Source organism: Myotis yumanensis, unplaced genomic scaffold (genome assembly GCF_028538775.1).
Source record: "Myotis yumanensis isolate MYYU_CA2020_CCGP unplaced genomic scaffold, mMyoYum1.0.hap1 SCAF_3, whole genome shotgun sequence".
Classification (NCBI taxonomy): domain Eukaryota; kingdom Metazoa; phylum Chordata; class Mammalia; order Chiroptera; family Vespertilionidae; genus Myotis; species Myotis yumanensis.
In genome coordinates, this window is record NW_027223754.1 from 12,433,419 (window position 1) to 12,460,836 (window position 27,418).

The following is a 27,418-nucleotide window of genomic DNA, read 5'->3' on the forward strand; positions in this document are numbered from 1 at the left end:
CAGCTGGTTGGAGCGTTTTCCTCTTGCTGTGTGGAAAAGAACTGCAGAGTTAGCCAGGAAAGCGGTTGAACTTTTGGGAGGCGGCACTATAATTGGAACAGAGGTCTGGGAAGAGGGACATGAGGTTGCATGCAGCCGAGAATGCGAGGACAATTGTGGGCCAGCAGTGTCTGTGTCACTGATTAATGGGTGTGCTGGATAACAAATGTGCTCCGACCGGATTAATGGGTTTAGGAATAGCCTGGAGACCTGGGAAAGGGCTAAGCAGCTGGAAGATCCCAGGCCGGTGAGGGCTCCAGCCGGAGGATGGCCAGCCCAGGACCCACAGTGTGAGGGTCCCCCACAGGGGCGAAATCACAGTGTTCCCCTGGTTCTAAAAATGTACACTTTTTCTTAAAAGTGAACTTTTGAGAGTTACTTATTAGACAGCCACAGATCAAAAAAGGAAACCTTAGTAATTCATTGAATGAAAGCCGTTATCTTAAAAGGTTTTAAAAAGCCACCAGCATTTTGAAACATTGGAATGAGCAGTGACAGTTTACATAAACCACTATACTTTACTACGTGTGGGAAGATGAAGTAGGACCCAAGCAGTTTCACAGTTGAATGTTCAAGGCAGTGCTAAAAGTAGGACAGATTACAGCCTATAGCCTCGGAAGTAGGGTTTTGAATCTGGGTGGAGGTGGGGAATGGGGGTGGGGGGTGCTCCCAGCTGGGGCCAGGGGTGGCTTATCAGAACCATCCAAGGATCTTTCACAAAATACCTTCCCCCTCCTCCAGGTACATCAGAAAAGAGATGTGTGTGTGTGTGTGTAGTATACATTGAGTTCTAGTGGTACAATATAGCTCTGTGCTTAGTCGCCAACACAAATCACACACTTTCATTTTCCTTTATGGACATAGCTAACCACAAGGTCCGGTAGAGGACTTTTTTTTTTTTAACAAAAGAAGAAATGTTGGGGAGTCCATTGAAGTCAAGGCCTGTGAAGGGGATATTTCCAAAGCTCTTGAGATTTTCTTTTCCCTGAATTAGGATTTCTGGGGAAAGGGTAAGCCAAATGACTAGCACATTTGGTGACATTTTATTGGTTTGCTTTTTTAATGAATTAAGATTGGTCAGAATTTGCCCTGGCTGGTATTGTTCAGTGGCTAGAGGGTTGGCCTTCAGGTGGAAGGGTCATGGGTTCGATTCCAGTCAAGGGTACATACCTGGGTTGCAGGTTCCCCGCCACCTGGTTGGGGCTCACGGGAGGCGGGGGGCGGGGGCGGCGGAGGGACAGGGCAACCAATTGATGTGAAGTTGAGGATTAACAACAATAGCAAAAAAGATTGGTAAGAATTTGGTCACGGACTATAAAGATCGCAGTAAAAAAATAATGTAGCCAAATTCAGTGAGTTCCTTAATTCTTAGTAAAAAAATAACTTAGGTTAAAATCATGGTGTGGCCCAAGTGAGAAAATAAGTTAGATTCAAAGTACTAATCAGCTTATACACTTTTCTGATTAAAAGAAGACCCTATTTCTCAGAGGACTTCCATTTTCCCCATGTTCTTTATTTTCTCCTTCCTCTAATTTGCTGCCTACTGTTTATTTTTGTAACAGTTATCTTTCCCTCTGTAGTGTTTGTGGGCCCTTTAACATTTAAAACATCTTTTTTATTTCCCCATTTTTATTAAACTATTTTTTCATTTTATCTTAGTCCCCAATTCTTAAAATCTCATAATGCTCAGCTGGTGTGGCTCAGTGGTTGAGCGTCAACCTATGAACCAGCAGGTCATGGTTCAATTCCCAGTCAGGGCACATGTCCAGCTGGCTCAATCCCCTGTAGGGGGCCTGCAGGAGGCAGCTGATCAGTGGTTCTCTCTCATCATTGATGTTTCTCTCTCTTCCTCTCTGAAATCAATAAAAATATATATTCAAAAAATAAAATATCATAGTTGATATAGTGTCATTTGCTGAACATAGTTTTTTACAGTCTTTGTCTAGTCCTTGCAGCATCACCAGATTTTACAGTGGCCATTTCCTTTCTATTGATTATACTGACCTCTGAGTCCACAGCTCTTTTCCCCTAAGTGTGAGCTTCCACAATCCTGATGTTTAATTTGAACACTTGTTTGTTGAAAATACACAGGAAAAGACTCGTTTTCATTTTAAGTGCAAAATCCAATAATAGCTGTGTTATCTTCTCACCCCTCTTTAAATGGTTTTCAGGTTCATTTATTTTAAGTTGCCCAATTTAAGCAGACCATTTGGAGCAATTTAACTTTCAGTTGTTACTTTCGAATCCAAAATGCCCACATTTCTGTGTCTCTCTGGTGACTTTTCCCTTCCCTCACCCACCCTTCCCATTCAGCTGCTGCTGATTCATGTTTGTTTTTCCTTTCAACTAAAAAAAAAAAAAAAGTGTAAGGGAAACAATCAATACTATTATTATATCGTTCAGTTTTTACATTGGTTGTTACATGTTTCCTTTTGACTTGTAAAGTACTTTTTTTTTTTAATACTAATGTGATGGTAAGCCACATATACTGTCCAGACCAGGGAGATGCTTTCATTCTTCTTTTTTTAAAAAAAAATATATTTTATTGATTTTTTTACAGAGAGAAAGGGAGAGGGATAGAGAGTTAGAAACATCAATGAGAGAGAAACATGGATCAGCTGCCTCCTGCACACCCCCTACTGGGGATATGCCCGCAACCAAGGTATATGCCCTTGACCGGAATCAAACCTGGGACCCTTCAGTCCGCAGGCCGATGCTCTATCCACTGAGTCAAACCAGTCAGGGCTGTAAAGTACTTTTTATTTTCATATTAAATTACTTCCCCTCCTAGGTAGTCTATAATAAGAGGAAATTGTCCCCATATTTTTTCCCTAAATATTATGTTTTCATAACCTTTATCCTGATTCATGGGAAACAAGCGAGGTTATTTTTCTTTCTTCCCCAAGTGCTTTGTTTTGCCCACAGCTCTCCTACTGGGTGGAATGCACACCCGTCCCTTTTCACGGGGGGGAAGCAGCAGAGGTTGGGTGCCCAGGCAGGACCTTTGGCGGGCTTGGTGGTTCCAAGTCGAAGGAGTTTCCGCTGATGGCATGCATGTTCTCTGGGAGGCAGGAAGTGGGATGGTCTGAGAGTGATGGAGCTGCTGAGAGCCACGGGCCCTGAAGCCACGGCGGTGACACATGCTGAGTTAATGATGGGCGACTGGGCTAAAATAGAGCCATGTCCATGAAACACGCATCTGCATCCCTGGGCTCGGGTCGAGCGTGTGCTGTCCGCTTAGTCCCGAGACACTGATTTGGGTTTTCTGGGAACATACGCAAAGTGCTGTTCACTCCGAATTTAATGTGGTATTTTCAGAAGTTATCATTTTTCTCTCTGAATAGATAGAAACACCTTCAAGCCTGTCTTTGTTGAGCAATTACATGATTCACGTAGGTCAATAAATACTAGAATAATTTACACTTAACTTCTTTTGAAAGGAAGTTTTAATGAGAGGCGCACATTCCGTTTACCTCCCCAGTCTGAGGCGTGTGGAGTGTTTGCTTCTCGTGGGAGGAGCTCCTGTGTCCCCTTGTGATGTCCCCTAGCGATGGGGCCCTGGGGTGAGGCCTTCCGAGCACCCTCTGTGCAGCCTGCCGCCACCGACAGCTAAAGACGTTCCACGTGGGCTGTGGCGGCCCAGACTCGGGGATGTGAAAAGCCAGCGGAGTATTGAACACGTCTGTTCTAGGAGGGGTGACCCATCAGGGATTTGCCCTTCCTCCAGGGGACAGGTACATGTTTTCTCAGCTCAGATTCTGTAGAGACTAGACTCTACAGACTAGACTCAACCTGTGAGTCTCGACCCATGAAAATACATCCTGCGTATCAGATATTTACATTACGATGCATAACAGTAGCAAAATTACAGTTATGAGGTAGCAACGAAAATAATTTTAGCCGAACCGGTTTGGCTCAGTGGATAGAGCGTCGGCCTGCGGACTGAAAGGTCCCAGGTTCGATTCCCGGTCAAGGGCATGTACCTTGGTTGCGAGCACATCCCCAGTAGGGGGCGTGCAGGAGGCAGCTGATCGATGTTTCTCTCTCATCGATGTTTCTAACTCTCTATTCCTCTCCCTTCTTCTCTGTGAAAAATCAATAAAATATATTTAAAAAAAAAAAAAGAAAATAATTTTATGGTTGGGGGTCACCACAACATGAGGAACTGTATTAAAGGGTCGCGGCATTAGGAAGGTTGAGAACCACTGGACTAGAGATTTCTCTAGCCCTCCCCTTGTTTTTAACTTACTTCCCTGCCACTCACTGAACAATCTGTGAGGTATTTTGCAGGAGCTGGAGGGGAGGGGAAGAGAATATTGCGAATGGGAACTCTTCAGTGACATTTGTCACTGCGTCAATGGCACTCTTTCATTTTTCCGAACAGACTTCTCCTGGGCTGTGGGTAGTTTGCCCACATTAGCAAGACTGTGCTCTGACCGACAGAAATGTAGGATTCTCTGCTCTTATATAGGACTTGACTTAAAGTGGGATGGACGGGTGGTGGATCACCCTTTTTTCTTGAACTGAAAGCAAAAACCTCATAACTCCAGTAGAAACCCATTCTCCTGTGTCCCATTTGGAGAGCGATCTTCTTAACGCCCGTCACAAATTATTCTTGCTTTCATTTATGCGCAGTGTCCTCGCCTCTTGCCAGTGATGACAAGCGTGAGCCCATGCACAGAACACTCAATAATTGTTGATAATAATTCTTCTACCCGTAAACCTATTTGTAAATATTTAACGAGGGAACTTAACGTCCACGATTACTCCTCACTCCTTAGCTCTTCTTTCGCTCAGGGAACTGGCTTTCTCAAGGGACTTTTTTTGGCATCTTCAGCCGATTGCACTTGCGGTTAGCGGGATGCTGTCAGAGCCTGACTCATGAAAATGGTACTTAGCGATGGGAAGGATGTGTCAGGGTCAAGCCGGCTGTTCCCAGAACAGAACCTCACTTTTCTATGCCGTCGGCTCAATCAGCTAAGATTGTAAGCAACGCCGTGTACTGACGGCAGCTGCTTCGTGTTGGTGTGCAGGTGCCTGGGTGTGTGCATTTTCTTATTCGCTGACATCACCGGTATTCTAAATTCTGATGTTTAGAAATACAGCATCAAGAGAGACGGAGGCAGAATATAGTTTATCTCACTGGTACCCCCCAGTCTTTGAACTTCGCTCTTACAAGACAGGGTGCACGCCTAATGGGAAAGTATGGTAGTTCAATATGACCCTTATCTTTCTTCCTCCTCATAAATGAGCTACCTCGGTCGTGATCGCACTGGAAGCTGAGTTTTGATCGCAGGCTGCCTGTGTCATGGAGACCGTGTGCAGGGCCTCCGGATACACACGTTCAGGAGCACTGCCCTGTCCACACCGCGTACTTCAACACATTAAGGAATCAAGGTGGGACCTAAGCAAACAGTGAGGGGCAAGACATCTATTGGAGAAAAACAGGATGATTAAGGATATGGAACAAGGAAAGACAAGACACAAAGGTGATGGATCAGGGCAGAAGAGAGAAGGATCTGCTTGGAGGGGGGGCGGGGCGTGGGAGGGGGGATAGGAACATGTACTGAACAGCCAGATGGCCCAGTTCAAGTTCAGACGCCCCAGTTGCTAGCTGTGTAACCCTGTGAACATTCTTCAACCTCCCTTTGCTCAGATTTCTCCTCTGTAAGATGAGGCCCACATGGTGCCTGCTAGGTGGGTTCATACATTTGACTAGAACAAATTTGGGATGAACCAAGGGTTTGGTGAGTTATCAGCCACGAATCACTGTCACCGGAAGTGCTTAGATCTGACCTGTCCAGTTGGTACCCGCTGGCCGAATGCAGCCGCCAGAGTTTGACACGTGGCTGGAGTGAGCTAAGATGTGCTGGTAAGGCCCTACCCGGTTTGGCTTAGTGGATAGAGGCCAGCTTGTGGACTGAAGTGTCTCAGGTTCGATTCTGGTCAAGGGCACATGCCCAGGTTGCGGGCTCGATCCCCAGTAGGGGGCGTGCCGGAGGCAGCCGATCAATGATTCTCTCTGATCATTGATGTTTTTTTTTCTCTCTCTCCCTCTCCCTTGCTCTCTGAAATCAATTAAAAAAAAATAGATGTGCTGGCAAGTGTGAAATATACACAGAATTTCAAAGACAGTACAACCCAAAATATATAAGCTATCAATGAATAAGTTTTACAATATGTACATGTTGAAATGGCAATATTTTAGGTATATTGGGTTAAATACATTATATTAGTAAAATGAATGTCATTGTTTCTTTTCAGCTGTTTAACATAGCTACAAGGACACTGGCCAGGACGTACATGGCTTGTTTAGATTTCTGTTGGACAGCACTGGCCTCGATGCTACCCACAGAGAAAAGCAGAGCCCCCCAAACCAAATCCTAGCTATTGTTGGGGGAGAGGGGAATGGGTCTGGCCTCATAGGCATAAAAGGCAAAGATATCCTGGTAGAACTGGAAGAAGAACTTCATTACATATTCCTCAACTTGCCCCTCTTGACCAGGGTGCCATGCACTCTGAACTGATATTTTTTTAGGGATCCTATAAATATTGTCTGAGCAGTACAGTCATGACATTTATGTGGTCGTAAAAAGTTCAAATGTTTTCAGTGCAAACATATAAATATATCCTACAGTTTTTCCAACTGTTTTCTTTTTTAATACTGTTGAGCATCAAAATGTGGCAGCAGCCTGGGCACTGGCCCATCTCCCAGAGGCCCTCCCAAATCCAAGCTCAGTAGACATAACCTTGACCTCTAATGAATGCAATTCTTAATTAATATTTATGCTTTACATTTTGTGTGGTCCGGAAAATACATTTGCTTTCAAAAGCGACTAAAAAAAGAAAGAAAGTGCAGGCAAGCCAGTGTGGCTCAGTGGTCACAGTTTCGATTCCCGGTCAGGGCACATGCCTGGGTTGTGGGCTTGATCCTCAGTGGGGGGCGTGCAGGAGGCAGCCAATCAATGATTCTCTCTGATCATTGATGTTTGTATCTCTCCCTTTCCCTTCCGCTCTTGCTGGAAGCCGGTCCATCCTTGCTGCTTAACACAGTTGCTGCAGGAAAGAAACATCTGTACAGCATATGTTTCAAGGGACCTGGCATATATAGCATACTGTTCTTAATATGTTTGCTCCCCTTAGCGCTATGTGTTTTAACCAAGGTCACCTCTCTGAGAAAGGTTGTTTCCCCAGATAGGGATTTTTCCCTGAAGTTAGGGAGGGGATAAAACCCCTTAACTAAGTGCCAGGCGGGTAGTTAATTACTTTAACTACAAACAATCATGCTTAAGCTACATAATCTTTACTCCCTGGAATGGAGATAAGAAACGCCCTAACCTTTGCAATAGAAATTGACAGGATTAAAATCAACTGGTATAAATACAGATGTAACAAGACAATAAACACCAGAACTTGGTTGGAGATCCTGGCTAGAGATCCTGGCTAGGCTGCTGTCATTCCTTCTTCACCGACTCTGTCCACACCTTGGGGAACCCCTGGACCTGCTGGGGTTGGACCCCAACACTCAAATCAATAAAAATATATTTTAAAAAAAGAAAGCACAAAATGGAGAAGACCTTGCTTCTAAAATGAAAGCAGCTCTTGCAGAGTTGAGTCTGGTTGTCCCAGGTCTCCCTGTCCCTGCTGGGAGGAGGTGGGTGGCCCTGCCCACAGGACAGGGCGCTGCTGGGTTCCCAGGGGCGAGGGCTGGGCTGGCCACTTCGTGTGCTCCCGCCGGACAGAGATGCTTTGAAGAGCTTTGGTTCTGGCAGTGACTGAGCTTGATTAGGCTTTATTCTCCCTTCCCTTGCAGTTAAATACGAGGAGTTATACTGCTTTTCATTCAACCCCAAGCTGGATAAAGAAGAAAGAGAGCAAGGCTGGCTGCTGCTGGACCTCAGTGAAGAGTACCAGCGCATGGGCCTCCCTGACGACCACTGGCAGCTCAGCGATGTGAACAGAGACTACAGAGTAAGTGGAGGGAGGCCTTTAGTGAAAGCCAGTCCTCGATGCAGATGCCGCCGTGATTGCACACAGCTTAGTGCAGTGCCTGCTCGCCCTCCTTTCGTTTTTGTTGCTCTTTATCGATGCTAATGTGTGGCTTTCTATGTCTGTCTTGGTGATTGCTGGGTATATGTCCTACCGGTTCCTAGAATCAGATAGTCTGCACGAGGGAGCCATGGGGACCATCCCCTCCGCACCCTTCCTCTAACGGTTGAGGGAATGGGAACCCCGACAGGCCCAAGGTGGACCTCCTGGCAGAGCACATGGTGGGAGCGCCGGCGGGACCTCTTCTCCCACCAGGTCTTTTTATAGCGCAGCAAGTGCTGAGTGGGGCGGCCACAGAGACGCTGATGGCAGTTTGGCACCGGCTCTGCTCTGTACTCACTGAACTCTTGATTGGTACACAAGGTCACCAAGAGGCTTCCCTGGAGAAATGTGGAGAAATGTGTCTCCACTCGCAGAAAGGAGAATGGAGAGGAAGGGAAGCAAGCGTGGCAGACTGATCCCATGTTCTTCCTAATGGTGGGCTCACAGATCGGCACTGGTTTCCCCATTCATTTTTGCTTTTTATTATTTTTTTTTTTCCCATCACCATTTATTCCCTCCATGCTCTCTTACCCCACCCTTGCAATCACCACAGTTCCTATTTATTTAAAAAATGACAATCTTTCAGATATCATCCCGGACGTCCTTCCAGATGAAGCTGCAGCAGTGGGGGCTGAGGCAGAGTGGTTAGGGGCGATCAGGCAGTCAGGTGAGCTATTAGGGGCAATCAGGCAGGCAGGCAGAGTGGTGAGGGGCGATCAGGCAGTCAGGTGAGCTATTAGGGGCAATCAGGCAGGCAGGCAGAGTGGTTAGGGGCAATCAGGCAGGCAGGCAAGTAGTTAGGGGCGATCAGGCAGGCAGGCAAGCAGTTAGGGACATCAGGCAGGCAGGCAGAGTGGTTAGGGGCGATCAGGCAGTCAGGTGAGCTATTAGGGGCAATCAGGCAGGCAGGCAGAGGGGTTAGGGGTGATCAGGCAGGCAGGTGAGCAGTTAGGGACATCAGGCAGGCAGGCAGAGGTGGTTAGGGGCGATCAGGCAAGCAGGCAGAGTGGTTAGGGGAGATCAGGCAGACAAGCAGGTGAGCGGTTAGGAGCCAGTGGTCCCAAATTGTGAGAGGGTGCAGGCCAGGCTGAGGGAGCCCCACCCCCCATGCATGATTTTGTGCACCAGGCCTCTAGTTTTAAGTAATAAAAGTAATGTAAGAACATTGCAGAGAATTTACAAAAAAAAAGAGGAAAGAGAAAACACACCCACCACCCCATTGCCCTTACACTCTTCTGTTAAGATTTAACATTTTCCTTCAGATATTTTTCTCATCTGTATAGTTTAATAACTGTTTTATATAAGTAATGTATTTCATTGTTTAAAATTGGAAAATGCAGCGGAAAGAACCATTCAAATACCTATAACAAACATGGAATCATACTACGTGTGTTCTGCCTTTCTTCACATGGCATAATGTATTTTTTCTGCCAGTAAATATATTTTATATTGTTTAAAACATTATATACTACTAGAGGCTTGGTGCATGAAAAATCATGCACTTGGGGGGGTCCCTCAGCCCGGCCTGCACCCTCTTGCAGTCTGGGACCCCTCAGGGGATGTCCACCTGCCAGCTTAGTCCTGCTCCCTGGGGAAACAGGCCTAAACTGGCAGTCAGACATCCCTTTGGCAGCCTGGGAGCCTTCAGGGGGTGTCTGACTGATGGGTTAGGCCCGTTCCCCAAGGCGCCTAAGGCATCAGTCAGACATCCTTAGTGCTGCCGAGGAAGCAGGAGAGGCTCCCGCCACCGCCGCTGCACTCACAGCCATCAGCCCTGCGTGTGGCTGAACAGAGCTCCCCCTGTGGGAGCGCACTGACCACTAGGGGGCAGCTACTGCATTGAGCGTCTGTCTGTTCCTTGGTGGTCAGTGCGCATCATAGTGACTCGTTGTTCTGTCATTAGGGTCAATTTGCATATTATCCTTTTATTATATAGGATAACATAGTGAGAATATTCTGGTAACTATACCTTTGCCACATTGAAAATCCTTTTTTAAAGAAAGCTTCCTATTGGTGGAATTTCACAAGCTTTTGGACATATCATATTGTCAACAGAACTGCAGAAAAGTTGTGCCAGTTTCTATAAATTTTCAGGAGTTGTGTATGAGAATGCTTGATTCTTGGTACCCTCACCAGTAAAGAGTTTATTTCTTAAAAATCTTTGGACAACTTGATGGTGAGACAGGTGATTTCTCATTTTAATTTCATATGCTTGCTTTGTGTGTGCTGACTGACCATTTATATCTTATCTCCTGTTAATTGAGAACATTTCTGGTTACATATTTTGAATCTTGATTATTTTCTTTATCCTATTATAAGGATTTTCTGTATTGCTACACAGGATGTGTATCAGCCAGTTAAATGATCATATAACATTTTATCAAATGAATGTACCATAATATACTTCAATATTCCCATAATTAGATACTTAGATTACTCATTTTTAAAACCATGTGAATTTATTAACTAATCATACTGTTAAATTTGAACAAATGCCCATCTGGTTGGTGTGAAATGGGTCTCAGTATGATTTCATTTCCACCCCCTTCATCACTAGCAAGTCTGAGCGTGTGTTTATTGACAATTCAAGTTGACTCTTCTGTGAATTGCCTATTCATATTTTTGGTCCTTTTTTCCCCTCTAACGTTGTCCTTTTCTTATTGATTTGTGGACATTTTTTATGTATTCTAGAGAATAATCTGTTATCATGTATGGCTGTTGCAATTATCTCCTCTCCAAAGATATTTCTATGCTGTTTCCAGGGTATCTCTTGGTCCTCAGAAGTTTTGAGTTGTCAATCTTTATGAATTTGGTTCATGTTTTAGTATATTGTTTTTTCAATATTTCTGGTCTTTTTACAAACAATACAGTTTGACACTGTACAATTTCAGTAATTACATTTCATTAATTATGGTTGTTATAGCTTTGTAATAAATCTTGATATCCTACAGGCCAGGCCCTTCGACGTTGCTCTTCTGAATATCTCGAATTCATAGATTAGTTGGGATAGGATGGATGATTTCATGATACTGAATTTTCTTCATAATGACACACAAATCTAACAACCATAACCCTACACTTTAAGTAGACATTGGGGCCTTTTTGTCTCAACCATTATGAAGTATCTGGCTAATGTAATCAGATAGCCAGTTCTCACGCTGATGCCAACCTCTGCAGTGCATGGTTAGCCTGGAAACGAAAGAAAGGAAAACCCAAGGTTAGCAAAGAAAAATTTTTAACAGGACACACCCTTGGGTCAGGAAGACAACTTGGTGGCATAATATTTTCTTGGGAACCCAGGTTCTTCCTATTTTTAATGAGATTTTCATCTGGAATTAGCACCACAAACATGACTCAGATTTAGTCACTTTAAGTCCTACACGGTAGAGGCTGCAAAACATGAGTCCCTTAGCATTGCCTTTCAAACGTAACACACAGCAAACCAAAACTAACAACACACCGATTGTGTCGAAACAGAATAGGTGAAAACCCAGGGAATTTTCTGGTTTTACAAATATTGAAATAGGGGAAAAGATGATGCACCCTTATTTATTACCAATTTAGAAATATAAAAAAGTTGGTTCTTTCAAAAATTTTGGACAAATACTGCACTGAGAAGGTTATGTCTTCATCCATTACTTTGGTTTTTAACCTCCTGGTTGAGAAGATGTTTAATTTTTCTTCCTTCTTTTACATGAGTTATTTCTTCTCACAAATTGTTGGACGTAAGTGGAGCTGGAGGTGCCATCTGATGGGGAGGAAGCTATTGTCCAGGGTGGAATGACACCACCCAGAGAGTGCAAAGACAGTCCTGCCATTTCCTATTCACTGCTTTTGGGCAGGCGAATTATTATTATTGCCATCATCATCTCTGTCGTCATTACTATTATCCCTATTTATAAGACACTGTGCATAGTAGTCTCTCTAAAGTAAGGTTTTCTTTTGTACCTAACTCCTGAAATTATCTTTTATTTTATATATGTACTAGAGGCCCGGTGCACAAAAATTTGTGCACTCGGGGGGAGAGGGGGTCCCTCAGCCCGGCCTGTGCCCTCTCGCAGTCTGGGACCCCTCGGGAGATAACGACCTGCTGGCTTAGGCCTGCTCTCGGGTGGCAGAAGGCAGGCCCAATCCCTAGGTGCAGCCCCTGGTCGGGCTCAGAGCAGGGCTGATTGGGGAGTTGGGGCGCCGCCCCTTGTCATGCACAGAGCAGGGCGGATCGGGAGGTTGCGATGCCACCCCTAGTCACGCTCAGGGTAGGGCCGATTGGGGGGTTGGGGCACCGCCCCCTGTCACACTCAAGGCAGGGTCGATAGGAATGTTTCGGTGCCACCCCCTGTCACGCACAGAGCAGGGCCAATCAGGGGGTTGGGGCGCTGCCCCCTGTCACGCACAGAGCAGGGCCCATCAGGGGAGCTGGGTCTCCGTACCCTGTCACGCACAGAGCAGGGCCCATCAGGGGGTTGGGGAGCTCCCCCCTGTCACGCACAGAGTAGGGCCGATAGGGGAGTTGGGGCACCGCCCCCTGTCACACACAGAGCAGGGTGGATCAAGGGGTTGGGGCACTGCCCTCTATCACCCACAGAGCAGGGCCGATCAGGGGGTTGGGGCGCTGCCACTGTCACACTCAGGGCAGGGCCAATGGGGAGGTTATGGCTCTACCCTGTCACACACAGAGCAGAGCCCGTGGGGGGGGGGGGGGGGGGGGTTGGTGCGCCGCACCCTGTCATGAACAGAGCAGGGTGGATAGGGAGGTTGTGGCCCCGCCCCCTGTCACACACGGAGCCGCAGGGCAATCAGGGGGTTTGGGCGCTGCCCCCTGTCACGCTAATCCTGGTGCCGGGAGGCATATTACCCTTTTACTATATAGGATAGAGGCCTGGTGCACGGGTGGGAGCCGGCTGGTTTTTCCTGAAGGGTGTCCTGGATCAGGGTGTGGGTCCTCACTGGGGTGCTTGGCCAGCCTGGATGAGAGGATGATGGCTGTTTGCAGCTGGTCACACACCCTTCAGGGTGGGGGTCCCCACTGGGGTGCCTGGCCAGTCTGGGTGAGGGGCTGAGGGCCGTTTTCAGGCTGGCAGTTGACTGAAGCTCCCAACCTGTCCTTTTTTTTCTTTTTTTTTTAATTCTGGGCCAGCTTTAGCTCTGAGGCTTGGCTCCAGCTCTGAGGCCTCGGCTGCTGAAAGCAGGTAACTGGTTTGTTTGTGTTCTCTAATCGAAACACTGTTGCAGTCCTGCTCACTCCAGCTCTGAGATCCTGGCTGGCTGAAAACAGGGATCTGCGTTTGTTCTATAATTGAAACAATGTTGCGGTCCTGCTGGCTGAAAGCAGATTTCTGGGGTTTTGTTTAGCTTCTATATTTGTAACAATGTTTCATAGAGAGCAGCTCAGAGGCCCGCAGCAGCAGGCAGGAATGTTGGCTTCCTCCATCACTGAAGCAAGCAAGCCTCCTGTTCACTTCAAGCTGCCTGGCTGCCGGCCGCCATCTTGGCTGTCAGTTAATTTGCATATCTCGCTGATTAGCCAATGGGAAGGGTAGCGGAGGTACGGCTAATTACCACGTTTCTCTTTTATTAGATAGGATATATATATATATATATATATATATATATATATATGGCTAATATGCAGAGTGTCCCCTCAGGAGTTCAACTGGGAGACCAGGAGTTCAATTGCTCGCTATGACATGTGCTGACTACCAGGGGGCAGTGTGTAACAAAGGAAGGCTCCGGCCACCTAGGGACCCTACCCGTGCACAAATTTTGTGCACCAGGCCTCTAACATAACATAATTGACATTCATTACTAGGCTAAAATTTTAATCTATTTCTCTTGGAGTAAAATTTAAAGTATAATCCAAACCAGTAATTTTTAAAAATTTTGTTTATTTTTGTTCTCCACAGCTATGTTTTATGTATTATTTTGATTTATATATAAATCATTTTATGCTGCTCATACCCTTTTTCTTCTCCCCATTACACCATAAATTCCTTGAAATAAATTTTAGGTCCTAAAAGTTGAAAAAGAAAGTTATCTATGTAGATATATCTCCGTTCTTGACAACCAGCTCTTATTTCAAAGTGCTTAATTGAGTGATTCGTCCTCAGGAAATACAGAGATCTGAGTAAGATGCCTTGGATGGTACCTCCTATGGATCGTATCTTGCTATTCAAAATACATTCACTGGAAGATTGTAATCAGGCCAACGAAGATCAGTAATAAAGACAAAAAGGTCTTTTGTCTTTATTATTGCCCTAGCACCTAACATAATGCCTAGCGCGTAGTAAGTATTCAGTAAAACTTGTCTAGTGAGTGAAAGAATTCCCCAAACGATTCCTCTTGGCAAGACCAACCAAGACACGCAAGCACTCCAGGCAGGCTAATTCATTTAGTGGAGGACAAAGAAAATTGTTTCCTTATTAATAAAAAATGATGCAGAAAGCATTTTAACCTAATCTACTTTCACTGGCTGTGACAGTGTAAAGAAAATTCAGCAGAAAAGCTTGGGGTGGTGAACACACAGTACGGTGTATAGATGATGTGATACAGAATTGTGCACTTGAAATCTGTGTAACTTTGTTAACCAGTGCCACCCCAATAACGTCAATAAAAAGGATTGGGGGGAGGGGGGAAAAGCATTTGCTACTTTTCTGAACTTCTCATATTCTCTCTGAATTTTTGTATGTGATTTTCCAAACCAGGCAACATTTTGGGAACTGCACTGAGTGGTTGCAGAATTTGGTGGCATACGCTGTGCTGTGCTGTGCTGTGCATCATTCATTGTCAGGATTTTGGCTGTAACTGTGTGAGCCTGTTGCAAAAAAGGCGGCAGCCAGGGCTACCTAGGCTGGTTGTTTTTATTTCCGACTGAAAGTGCTGTCGACTTTCATGAAAGCAGGGTGAATTTACTTTTTCCAAATTGGTTAAGTAGTTGTACCTCGAAACCCAAGTTAACTGGCACCATGAGTCTGACTTTCTCCCAAAGGTGTTTTAGCTTCAGTTAGAGCGTTTCATGCAAGTGCTTATCAGAATGCCCCCAATTCCAGCTCTGACCCTCAGAGTCTTTCCCCCGAGACCCCACGGGAGAGCAGGAGGCCCTGTGACTGGCATTGCTGTGCTCCTGGAGGGGTGGCCTCGAGGCTGGTCCAGGCCTGACCACTATTGTCTGGGCTCGGGTTGGCGAGCTCCCAGTCCTTGCACCTGCCAGCCACCGAGCTCTGCCTTTTCCTCCTCTGTGTAGAGCGAGCCCAGGGACTAGGCGAGGGCAGGAGAGTCTTCCTCTCCTTGTGGAGGGAGAGAACCCTGGGTGGAGAGACAACAGCCAGGTCCCTGAATAGGGCGGGGCTGAGTACCAAGGAGAGTGGGCTCTGGGTATCTGCCTTCTCTCTGGGTGCCCTCCCAGTTATGGTCCCCATCAGGGTCATGACCTGGGCCACGCTGGGCATCTTTCGACCTTGGGAGGCCATCAGAGGACCTGGCAGAAGCTCCCGAGTTCCTAGCTCACCTCTTGCTCCTTAAAAAGGCTGTACGTAGCCCTGGCCGGCATGACTCAGTGGTTAGGGCCTCAGCCTGTGCACCAGAGGGTCACGGGTTCAATTCCCGGTCAGCAGCATGTACCTGGGTTTTAGGTTTGCTCCCTGCTCCCATTCGAGGCACAGGCAGGAGGCAACCAGTCAGTGTATCTCTGCCACATCAATGTTTCTCTCTCTCCCTTTCTCTCTCTTTCTCTCTCTCTCTTTCTTCCTCCCTTCCTCTCTCTCTCTCTCTCTCTCTCTCTCTCTCTCTCTCTCTCTCTCTCTCTCTCTGTCTCTCCCTTCTACTTTTCTGAAAAAGCAATGTAAAAAATATCCTTAGGTGATCTTTAACAAAAAAGAAAAGAAAAGCTGTACGTCATAAGCATGCTAAAGCATCTCACCCATTACTTCCTTATTCTTATTTCAGTTAATCATAAATAACTTTGCAATTCCATGGCGTTGTTATAAGAAGAAAGTGGATAATCCCCAACTTACTGAAAATGTACCAATTTCCCTTCTAAAACTGTTATTTTAGGAAAATGTTACTAGTCGGATGCAATGACTCCATGTCTCTTGAACCTCAGACAAGCAGGTGTGGTCTGTGTTGTAATGTCCTCGCTCACTGACTAAGGGAGGTGAGACACGGGGAAGAAGCCTGGTGTCTGAGGCTGAGATTCCAGGAAAAGCTCTCCGGTCCTCGTGGGCTGGGCCCTACGTTGTAGGAACGGATTTTCCTCTAGAGCAGTGATGGCGAACCTTTTGAGCTCGGCATGTCAGCATTTTGAAAAACCCTAACTTAACTCTGGTGCCGTGTCACATATAGAAATTTTTTGATATTTGCGACCACAGTAAAACAAAGACTTGTATTTTTGATATTTATTTTATATATTTAAATGCCATTTAACAAAGAAAAATCAACCAAAAAAATGAGTTCGCGTGTCACCTCTGACACACGTGTCATAGGTTCGCCATCACTGCTCTAGAGCGTCAATACCGGAGCCCACGTTAAGGTCTGGTGATCCTCCCTAAAATGTCTTTGACAAGATGCTGAAATTACATTTGGGGCCCTTTTTTCTTCTCCGGCTCAATGTTGTTCTCCAAGCTGGTGACAAAGGCAGTGCAGGCAGGCGAGGGAAGGGTCATCAGGGAGCCGGGTGTGAGCTTCGCGGGCTTGGATCTCACTTCAGTCCCATCTTTCCAGTGTGGAAGGCGGGGTGTGGGGGGGCGACGGACAGAGGACATGCAGATAGAGCATTTCCACTGTTGCTGTCCTGGCTCGAGGGGTCCTCTCGAAACGCCAGGAAGGTGCTTGGCTTCCAGGAAATAGCCACTTGCTGTGGCAAAGCCCACGAACTGCCTTTGGAGCTGTCTTAACTTTGCCAAGAGATTGACTGGCTGGTGTGGAAGCACAGGGTGTGTCCAGCAGCAGTCACATCGGCTGCTGCTGCCGCCGCCGCCTCCAACACTTCTCAGACCCAGTGGCTTCTGAAGTCCTTCGTCAGGGTGCTACCTGGTTTCATCCTTATACCAACCCCGTGGGGTGATACTTCTGTTTCATGTCGGTTTTGGAGATCAGAAACCAAAGCGCTCAGGGTAGTGGGGCTTCCAGAGGGCGTGAGGTCGGCAAGTCAGAGCCAGGTCCTAAAGCGCGGATTTCCGACTGCACTGCAGGATCCTTCGAAGGTGCCAGCTTCCACAGTGGAAATCACTGCCGGGCTGCACAGAGCAAGCAAATCGTTTCTTATAAAGTGGGCACATGAGAAACAAAAATAAAGCTGCTATATTGTGCGGGGGCCAGAAGTCCACATGAGCTGGAAGGCGGGGTGTGTGTGTGTGGGGGGGGGGGGGCGTGGTGAAGGATGGGGGAAGATTCTTGAAGGAGGTGGCATGAGGTTGGCCCTTGAAGAATGGATGAGATGTGGGAAGGTCGAAGGAAGGAGTATTGAGGGAGGCCTCGGGGGCAAGAGTGCACGCAGTGTGTGCTGGGGACAGAGTCGGGACAGCACTGTTGTACTTGCATTTCCCACAGTCAGACTGTCTTTCTATTTATTGATTGATTTTAGAGAGAGAGGAGAGGAAAGAGAGAGAGGACGAGAGAAACATCAATTTGTTGTTCCACTTATTGATGCATCCATTGGTCGATTCTTGTATGTGCCCTGACCAGGGATTGAACTCACAACCTTGGTGCATTCGGCTGCTGACCTAACCAACTGCCTTATCTGGCCAGGGCCGGGCGAGGCTGTATTTCAAGCAGGGCAGGCAGCTAAGGTGTTCTCAGCTGCCAGGATGCAGAATTGCCATGGGTCCCTTTGGATGGAAGAACTGCTCGCTTGTCACTGTCTCGCCTCCCACCAAGAGCCCTGGGAAGGGGCCGTGCACAAGGCGGGGTGCTCAAGAGCGTCTTGCTTCCCTTCGCTCTGCTGTCGTAGCCGCCGCAGCCCTTCATTTCTCTGCAGTGGCTTTGGGTTTCCTCACAGTAGCCTCCTCTGTGACTTTTCCGTAGACCCCCACCTGTAAGCCCGGCAAACGGAACTTGAACTTCTCGTGGCGGTTTGCAGAGCGTGACTCAATGGCCTAAAAATCCGCTGTGTTTTCTGCGACAGGTTTGTGACTCCTACCCGACCGAGCTGTACGTTCCCAAATCGGCCACAGCACACATCATAGTGGGGAGTTCCAAGTTCCGGAGCAGACGGCGGTTTCCTGCCCTTTCCTACTACAGTAAAGAGAACCACGTAAGTCCCCGGGCATGCCTTTGTTCTGCGCTCTGCTTTGCCTGTGTTATCAGCGGGCATTCCTCGCGGCCTTCGGCTGTGCCTGTGTTTGAATTCTTCTCAGAGGCGTGCGGGTAGGGCTGTGTGTGGTACGACACAACACAGCTGTGCTGGGACCCTTAGCTCATTGCGATTATTTGACAATAAGATAATGGGACGGAGGCAGAAAATGCCTAAACTTAACCATCCGAGTGAGTGGTGGGGAGGCGCTAGGCTTGCTCACACAGATCCTTTGCAAGGCCTCTCTTTGAAAAGCCCCCAAATCCACTGCCCCCTCTTCTTCTTCTTTTTAATGGCACATTTTTGGAATGTCTCCCACATAAGAAATACTTGTTTATGGAGAGTGGGTTTATTTTTTAAATAATTAATTTTATTTTAAATCCTCACCCGAGGATATTTTTCCATTGATTTTTAGAGAGAGTGGAAGAGAGAGGGAAAGACAGAGAGAAACATCAGTGTGAGAGAAACTCATCGATTGGTTGCCTCCTGCATGCGCCCCAACCAGGGCCTGGGCCGAGTACGTTCCCTTGACTGGAATAAAACCCAGGACTCTTTGGTCCTCAGGCCGATGCTCTGTGCACTGAGCCAAACCAGCTAGGGCAAGAATGGGTTTATTTTTTAACATTATTTGTAAATGCTAGAATTAGGTGTGTCTGCCACCAACAGAACCACACGACAATGGCTTAAACAGGATAGAACTTTATTTTTTCTCACCTAAAACTCCAAAGGTGAGCAGTCCAGACCTGATGGTGTGGCTCTCCACCACTTACCTATCAGGGACCCAAGCCCCCTGCACCTATCTGGGCTGCCATCCGGGGCTTGGCCTCACCGTATTGTATGAGATGACTTTAGTACCAGCTGTCACGTCCACGTGGTGCCTTCACAGCTTTTGGGGGACAGTTTCTGAAACGGTCACGTGACACTTCTGCTCACATCCATTGGCCAGAACTGCCCAGGACAGGTGAGAAAATACCGTCTATGGGTAACCATACGAACAGCCAAAAACTGTGGTTCCATTTCTGCGGAGGACAAGAGAACAAATTTGGGAAGACGAGAATGGTTTTGCCACCCACTTTAGAAGCTGTTTGACTGTAGCCAGGTGCAAAAGGTGGGTTTTCCAGCTAGATAATATGTCTGTGGGTTCAAGGCCAAGTGAGTCTTTGGACTAAGCATGTCAAACTCACGGCCCGTGGGCCACATGCCTCGTTTATTTGGCCCATGTTAGCCTTTGAGTTTGACATGCTTGCTGTAGACAGTTGCAGCAGGTGTTTGTGAGAGAGAGAGAGAATGAAAGAGAGAGAGAGAGAGAGAGAGAGAATGTGTGTGTGAGAGAGAGAGTGTGTGTGACTGTGTGTGACATGCGCGCACCTGCAGGCAGGGAGGAGGGTAGGGTCCCAGAGGTTCCAAAGGGAGGCTTTTCCAAAGTTGCCTCGAGCTATTTCCAGAGCGAGCAGCAGCCTCCTGCGTTGCCCTCTTTAAAGGAAAACACTCACTTAGCGGTTTAAGTTCTGTTAGTTGAAAGGACATACGTGATCGTATTTTTAGTTACACTCACTGCTCTGAACTGGGGTCTAAAGACGGCAAGTATTTTATTAATGTCCCTCTTATTTCACTCCAAATATAGTTCAGCCTTCACAGAACTGGAGCAGTGGTGAGAGGCAAAGGAAAATATGAATCCTTTTTGTAAAACAAATGGAACAGATAGGGAAGTCTACGATGTTGTACTTGAAATTAGGATGCCAGCAGCATTTACCTGTTTGTTTGTTTGTTGGTAGCATCCATTGATAGAGAAACAAGAGGGGGGTCTTCTATTCTTTTATTGTGAGGGGGTAGGGAGGCGCTGGGTACTTAAAAAGTGAGCACAGTGCTGTCCGACTGCTTTTTTTTTCTGTCCTGAGATTCTTGGGGAAGGGTGAGCATTATGAAGGGCAAGTGTGGAATGTCTCAGAGTAGGATCGAATTGCTCACAGTTAGACCGCAGAGCCGGGCTTCCCCTGCCGCCCAGACCCTCACCGCTCCCGGACCCTCACCGCTCCCCGGATCCTCACCGCTCCCCAGACCCTCACTGCTCCCCGGGAGCCTCCGGGTGCTGCCCTTTAGGTGCAGTGTGTGCACCCTCGGACAGATTCTCACCATGTAAATGTTTCCCTCCCCGTTGAACTCCTCTGTGAGAACCTAAGAAACTGCCCAGTGGCAGCTGCCCTTAACTCTTTCGCCCAGAGCAAGTATCGGGTAAAGGCCGCTCAGAGGTGCTCTCTGCATCAGCAGTCCCTGCGCAGGGGCAGAGCCCGACCCTCCGAAGGTGGGAGAAACAGCCCCCAGACAAGCTCCGTGACAGCCAGGTGTGGGGATTGCCTCTCACCTATTGGACGTACCTGCCCTTCAACCCCCTTTGGTTCCTCCCTCAGTTCCCCTTCCCGCTGGCCCTCCCTCAAGCTGGCTATCCTCATCCATGTTCAGACCCTCCCTCCCCTCCTCCTCCTCACGGCCATTGGACTTGTGCTGCCAGTGACTCAAGCTGAGAGGCCATGCAGTTTGCTTAGAGTCACACAGCCAGGAATGTTAGAGCAGAGGCAACAAACACAGACAGCCCAGGGACGGTGTGAAGGGGGCTGGTCTAGGGGCCTCAGAGTCAGGCCGGCAGGGAAACACGACGGTGGGGTGAGGGGGGGATGAGCGGGTGGCACCCGGAGAAGCGTGAGTCTTGGAGGACTTTCTAAAGGAGAGAGACAGCCACCGCCTGCAGGAGGGGCCCCATGAAGACTACAGCATGACCTCAGAGCTCGGCTGTCTCTCCTCCCAGCATCCCCAGTCCTCCAGCAGCTGCTAGAAAAATGCACGGTTCAGGTTTGGCACCCAAACCTGCAGGGTGAGATCCTGTGTTTCCACAGCAACCGTATCCTTAACAGCATCCAAAAAAAGACATTATTTGGCTGCAGTGGAAAAAAAAAAGATTTAAGCTGGAGCAGCCCGGCCGGCCTTTCGCTGTCCTTCCCGCTCTCCCTCCCTGGCTGCAGACCGGAGTTCCTGGAGCCGCCTCGGCTCCGTGTCTGTTACAGAAGGCGCCCAGCCTGAGACGGCAGCCCGGCTACGTGTCTGGCTGCTCTGCGCTGTGGTCCTGCCACGGGTCCGCGCCGGAGGATGGCAGAGTTAGCGAGAAGCATCCGCCTTCCCGCGGAGGAGTGCCAAGCTCCCGTTTTATGGAGAAACTGAAACCCTGGCTAAGGCGCCCGGGGCTGAGCTTCGGGACAGTTAAGCCGTCCTGGACTCGGAGCTGGGTGCCTTTTCCTGGAGAGCCTGCAGCGTGGCGCTCTGAGCAGGCTCCTCCCGACTGTTCTCAGTTACCTTACCCACAGACCCCACACCTCTACCCTCCGCACAGGGGCGCACGCCCTCGGGGTAGATTATTTGAGCCCTTCCTGTACTGATTGTACTTGGTGATTCCAGCTTAAATATTGAAATAGAATCTAAATCCATAAAAGGAACTTTGCCACAAAAACACAAGTTTTTTTTAGCGGTGAGGCTGTACCTATACTGGCCTATTAATAACATGGGAAATGTTTATGCTGTTACACATTTTATCGAACAATGCAATATGCTCTGCTAGAATTGAAGACTAGGAAGGTTGCAGAAGAGAAGGCAGGTTGAGTCCAAAGACACCCCTTGCTTCCATCTCACCTCGCCTGGGTGAGCCTCGGTGTGTGCCCGCTGCCCTCAGGTGCCACGCCAGCGGCAGCCTGGGCTCGCCTCACACTCAGAAGTCCTTCATTCAGGATGAAATGTGGTCTTGAGTATTTGTGAAGTTTCTACACGGGCTAGGAAAAAATGATGGCACGCATTTAAAAACGTTTGTTACTAGTCTTGCCATGAGCAGGGTCCTGTCCATTGTAGGGGCAGAGGTATTTCTTTTCTATTTCTGCTTCAGCAGGAAAATGAAAGGTTATTTCAATGGCTTTCAGTGCCCTCATTAGGGTCCCACCCAGGCATCCGTACACATTCTGATTTCCCACAGACACCGTTGCACGGCCAGCCATGTCGGGGGCACAGTGAACCAGGGGCGCCTTGTCAGGCAGCCAGCCCGGCGGGTCTCTGCCGCGTCCCTTTGCACAGTGGTCTGACGCTGCTGTGTCGCCTGGCCCTCCCCGCAGGCCTCCATCTGCCGGAGCAGCCAGCCCCTGTCCGGCTTCAGCGCCCGGTGCCTGGAAGACGAGCAGATGCTCCAGGCCATCAGGAAAGCCAACCCAGGGAGCGACTTCATTTACGTCGTGGACACTCGGCCTAAAGTAAGTGTCCCCGTTTCGCCATTCAGATGCGCGCCTTTGCAGCTCTCAGCTGGGGGACTGGATTAAGGCAGAGCGAGGGGCTGCCTTCCCGCTGAGGTTGCTTCGCTGCCAAGGGGCTCCTCCTCTTTGCACAATCGGCACCTGGGCGCTCGGAGGGCTGCTGCCGGGTTCCCAGGCTCCTGCGTGTGCGCGTCAGGTTCCTCCAACATTCCCTCCTTGTGCTGGGTACACAGTGCACGCACCACATGTGTGTTATTTAATTTTAGAGATCACGCTCCTAAAATTTCTAAAAATGACCTTTTCTTGGTGAAGGGATGAAGCAACCCCCGACCCCCACCCCAACACACACACACACACACACACACACACACCCTCATAGATGCAAACAGTATGGTGATTACCAGAGGGGAAGGGGGCGGAGGGAGGTAGAAGATGGTAAAGAGGATAGAGCTGTTGGGAGGAGACTTGACTTGGGTGGTGAACACACACTACAATATACAGATGATGTATAGAATTGTGCACCCAAAACCTGTAGACTTTTATTAACCAAAGTATACACTGATGTTAAGAACAGGTCATTGCAGACATAGTCTGTACTCATGGGTGATGTGAGAAATCATGAGAACTGGACACTGTCCAGGGCGTAGACACCTAGGCCCTGGCACTTTTCCCTGCCTCCCTGAGTCTCATTTCATCAGGGCTGTGACCCGTGGTCTGGGTCACGCAATGTGATGTTTTCCTAGTGAGAGGCCCGTACCCACGCATACCCTTGCGTTTCTGGCGGGAGTGCGGCTGCAGGACAGGTGTGGCGGAGCAGAGAGGATGCTCGGGTATAAGACGGGTGTCCCAGCCAGACCACATTCCAGCAGATGACACGGAAGGGTTCCTCCTTTTCAGGTGCACCCTCAAAGCACTACATGCAGACGAGCTTCAGATGGGAGGGCCGGGGCAGCAAGCTGGGGTGTGGGGGGTGAGGGGTAAGGGGGAGTCGGGGGGACAGGTTCTATACCTGAAGGCTTTCACCTACTGATGCCAGAAACTCCCTGACCTACCGTTCTTGTCCGATTTGTGCTTTTCCTTCTGGCTCATTGCGCTCTACCCCCTTCTTTCTCATATATATAATTGATTTCAGAGAGGAAGGGAGAGAGAGAATCATTGATCGGCTGCCTCCTGCGCACCCCCTCCCGGGGATCGAGCCCGCAACCCAGGCATGTGCCCTGACCGGGAATTGAACCGTGACCTCCTGGTCCATAGGTCGATGCTCAACCACTGAGTCTCACCAGCCAGGCAAGGACAGCTGTTCTGCTCTCCCTCACCATCAGGAGAGACTTCATGGATGTCTGCTTCTCAGACACGTACACTGAAGACAAGATAGAAAAGGCAGGAATGACAGGGGCTTTCCTGAGTTGGGGTGCTCTCCCCCTACGCTGTTTTCCCAGATTTAAATAAAGGCAAACAGATTTGCCTGCTCACGGAAGGGTCAGTGAGCCAAGTGTATAGACTGTGTTATGTAAACCTTCCAGGAAATGTGGCAGCTGTTGAGCCAGGCACAGGCCAGATTTAAAACAAATTAATCCACAGGATCTGATTGGAAGGGTATATTTAGCACCAAGTATGTTTACTCTCCGAGACAAGACGTTTCATGCTGATCTATTAAAGAAAACTGGTGTCGCTAAAGTGTGCCCTCGGCATGTTTCCCCGCGCGCACACACACACACACGCTTCACATGAGGTGTACACTGCTTGCTGAGAGCTTTCAGACTTTTCAAGACCGTGTCTGCTGATCTTGGTTCAGAGTGTGTCAGGCTTCCTTGGTAGCCCGGAGACTGAGTCCACGTCTGTTACGAGTGGTGGGCAGTGGCAAATGTGATGCTGGAATGGACTCAAGTCAGCGTCGATCTCCTGTGTTAGTGAACTGTGCACCTCCTACCCCAGGATCCCACATACGTGAACGTGCCCTAGGAGACTCAGCCCTTGGCCTCTTATGCCGGGGAAGGCAGTGATGGGCAGTAAGTGATAACCAGAAAAGCAGTGACTACCAATGGAGAGAGAATTGCAGTCTTGTCCAGCTTTATAAAGACACTAGAGACCCGGTGCACGAAATTTGTGCACTTGGGGCAGGGGGGTGGAGTGGGGGGAGGTCCCTCAACCCAGATTGCGAGAGGGCACAGGCCAGGCCAAGGGACCCCACTGGTGCATGATCAAGGCCAGGGAGGGATGCAGGAGGTTGGCCAGCCGGGGCGGGACTGCAGGAGGGCTCCAGGGTGTGTCCAGCCCGACTCGCTCAGTCCCGATTGGCTGGACCCCCGCAGCAAGATAACCTACCAGTCAGAGCATCTGCCCCCTGGTGGTCAGTGCACATCATAACGAGCGGTTGAGCAGCCTTAGCATATCATTAGCATATTACACTTTGGTTGAATGGCTGACTGGACGACCGGACACTTAGCACAGTAGGCTTTTATTATATAGGATGCTTACCTCTTATCACTCCTCCACAATCCCCCTTTCCCCGGACACAGGCCGAGCTGTACAAGAAAGAAGAAAAGGCGGGGGGTGCACCAGGGCACACACCCTCCCCCATCCAAATGGCCTGTAATGAGGGGAAGATCATTCTGCATCACGTATGGGATGGGAGTTTTCGGTTGAGTTGGACGGAGGTTTCCTGTCTGAGTGTAATTCGAAAGCTCTTCATTCTGCTGGGCTGTCCTCAGGGGTGAGAAGGGAGGATTTCCACTCGTGCAGTTGCGGACGGTAGTGGCAAGAGGTAAAATCATCCCATGTTTTCATGTTTATGGCGCAATGTACGGCTCTTCACCTCCACGGTTACGGAGTGAGGGGGAGAAAAGGGCAATCACTTGACACCCTGTGCGGGGATGTGGCCCAGCCCTCCTGCCAAGGTCAGCGTCTGTTCTCCATTCCCAACCTCGGAGGACCAGCTCCTGTTAGGATTCAGGTGTCGAATGTGCTCAGCTGAAACCCGAGACTCTGAGACGAAGACAGTGACCAGGCTGACCTTTAACTCGATAGCAGGACGCTCATTGACGAAGCTTTTATGGTTTTGGTATGTTTGATAGGCTGGTTGAAGATTAGGGGACGAATCGGGTTCTTTCTTTACATGTTTAGACTGTTCACCTGCCAGGGTCATTCCACTGTTGATATTTATTTGGGGGGTGAGCCAGTCCTTAGCTCTTCACTGAGTGCCTGTCCTGTGCCGGGGGAGGACATGGACAGGCCACCAGCTCCTGGAGCTCCTGCCCTCCACCCCATTCCAGTGGGTCTTGGCGTCATGGACACGAACGTGCAGAGTTTTCAATTAAACCCGCTTAGAAGCCCTCCGTTGCTCTCCAGGGCCACAGGTAAAGGCTGAGCATCTTCATCGGGCCTGTTTGGAAGGCTCTCCAAAGATTTTCCAATTTCTTCCCTTGCTGTTGCCGCCGTACCTGCACGTCCCACCTCGCTGCCACGGGTTGGCTCACAATACCCACCTGCTCCTTTGGTTTTGACGCCTCACCTCCTGTCGTCCTCCGTGTTTTGTCTGGAATGCCCATCCCTTTCTCTCCATCCTTCCAGATTATTACCGTCCGTCTCATGACACATTCCCCCTGATCCCATAGGCCACGTGGGGCGGCTCCCGATTCGAGCTCCTGCTGCCGTCACTGCCGCCAGTCACTCAGCCCCTGCCCAGCCCTGCTGTGTGGTGCTCTGAGCTTTCCCTTCCACTCAGCGATGAGCTTATGGCGGTAGAAGAGCTGCTTGCTCATCTTCTTACTGTGCTCATTGCCTGGCACACAGCAGGTGTTCATTAAGTGCTTGTTGAGGAATGAGTAGGTTCCTTTTGTTTCATTTAGGAGCTTTTCTGAATTAAAGATGCTGAGATTATCAAACAGCCGGGTGACCTTAGGTTAGGAACAGGGTACCTTTCTCCAGTTCCACTTTTGATTTGTCCACTGTGTTTTTTAAGCATAAATTGAAACTGGAATGTAGTTGCCTTCATTGTTTTATCTACTTGGGAATTTTTAGGAGCTGAAATAAGTAGGTTTTCCTTTGTGGTTTTTTGTTTTGTTTTTTTAAAATCCTCACCAGAGGATATTTTTCCCATTGATTTTTGGAGCGAGTGAAAGGGAGGGAGAGGAGAAGGAAGAGAGGGGGAGAGAGAGAGAGGGAGAGAGAGAGAGACATAGATGTGAAATGAAGTTTTCACCCAAAGGGGTGGGAGACCAAATTAGATTTACTAACAGTGTTTTGTTATATAAGGGACATTTTATCTGAATATATATAATATATAATTACATAATTATATGTATAATTGGTCCATTGGTCCAGGATAGCTTCCTGAATTTTTATTAATTTAAAAACTGTATTTCCTGCTTTGAGGGTTCAGCTGTTGCCACATTATCGTAATAGGTCCTATGAAATATGTAGAAACCTTGAGAAAGTACACTTTGGATGGGAGGCTAAGTAGCGCCACCTTCTGTTCACTGTGAGAAGCACCACTGACTTTCGAGAGGCCATCTCCTATTGCTTCTTCGCTTCTAAAAGAAGGCTACCAATAAATTCTCCCAGGTTATAGGTGATCAACTACGTAAAATGTGAGCAGACTCCTAATTACAGGTTATCATAATAATAATTATAATAGTATTTGGGGTTTATTCCTTGCACTGTTTACAGAGTGTACCCCTGTGGCATGAGGTGAGCAGGCTTAACCTGAATTATTCCAGAT

The 27,418-nt window shown here is 48.3% G+C and overlaps 1 protein-coding gene across 1 annotated transcript in view; it reads left to right on the plus strand.

Annotated features, from left to right (window-relative positions):
* The window catches only part of MTMR7 (myotubularin related protein 7), a 92,909-nt gene that overhangs the window by 30,758 nt on the left and 34,733 nt on the right, over positions 1-27,418 (plus strand). Inside the window, exons 4-6 of the mRNA XM_070408287.1 lie at positions 7,853-8,010; positions 18,248-18,376; positions 22,564-22,698. Of these exons, the coding sequence (XP_070264388.1) occupies positions 7,853-8,010; positions 18,248-18,376; positions 22,564-22,698 (422 nt within the window). The remainder of the gene's footprint in view (positions 1-7,852; positions 8,011-18,247; positions 18,377-22,563; positions 22,699-27,418) is intronic.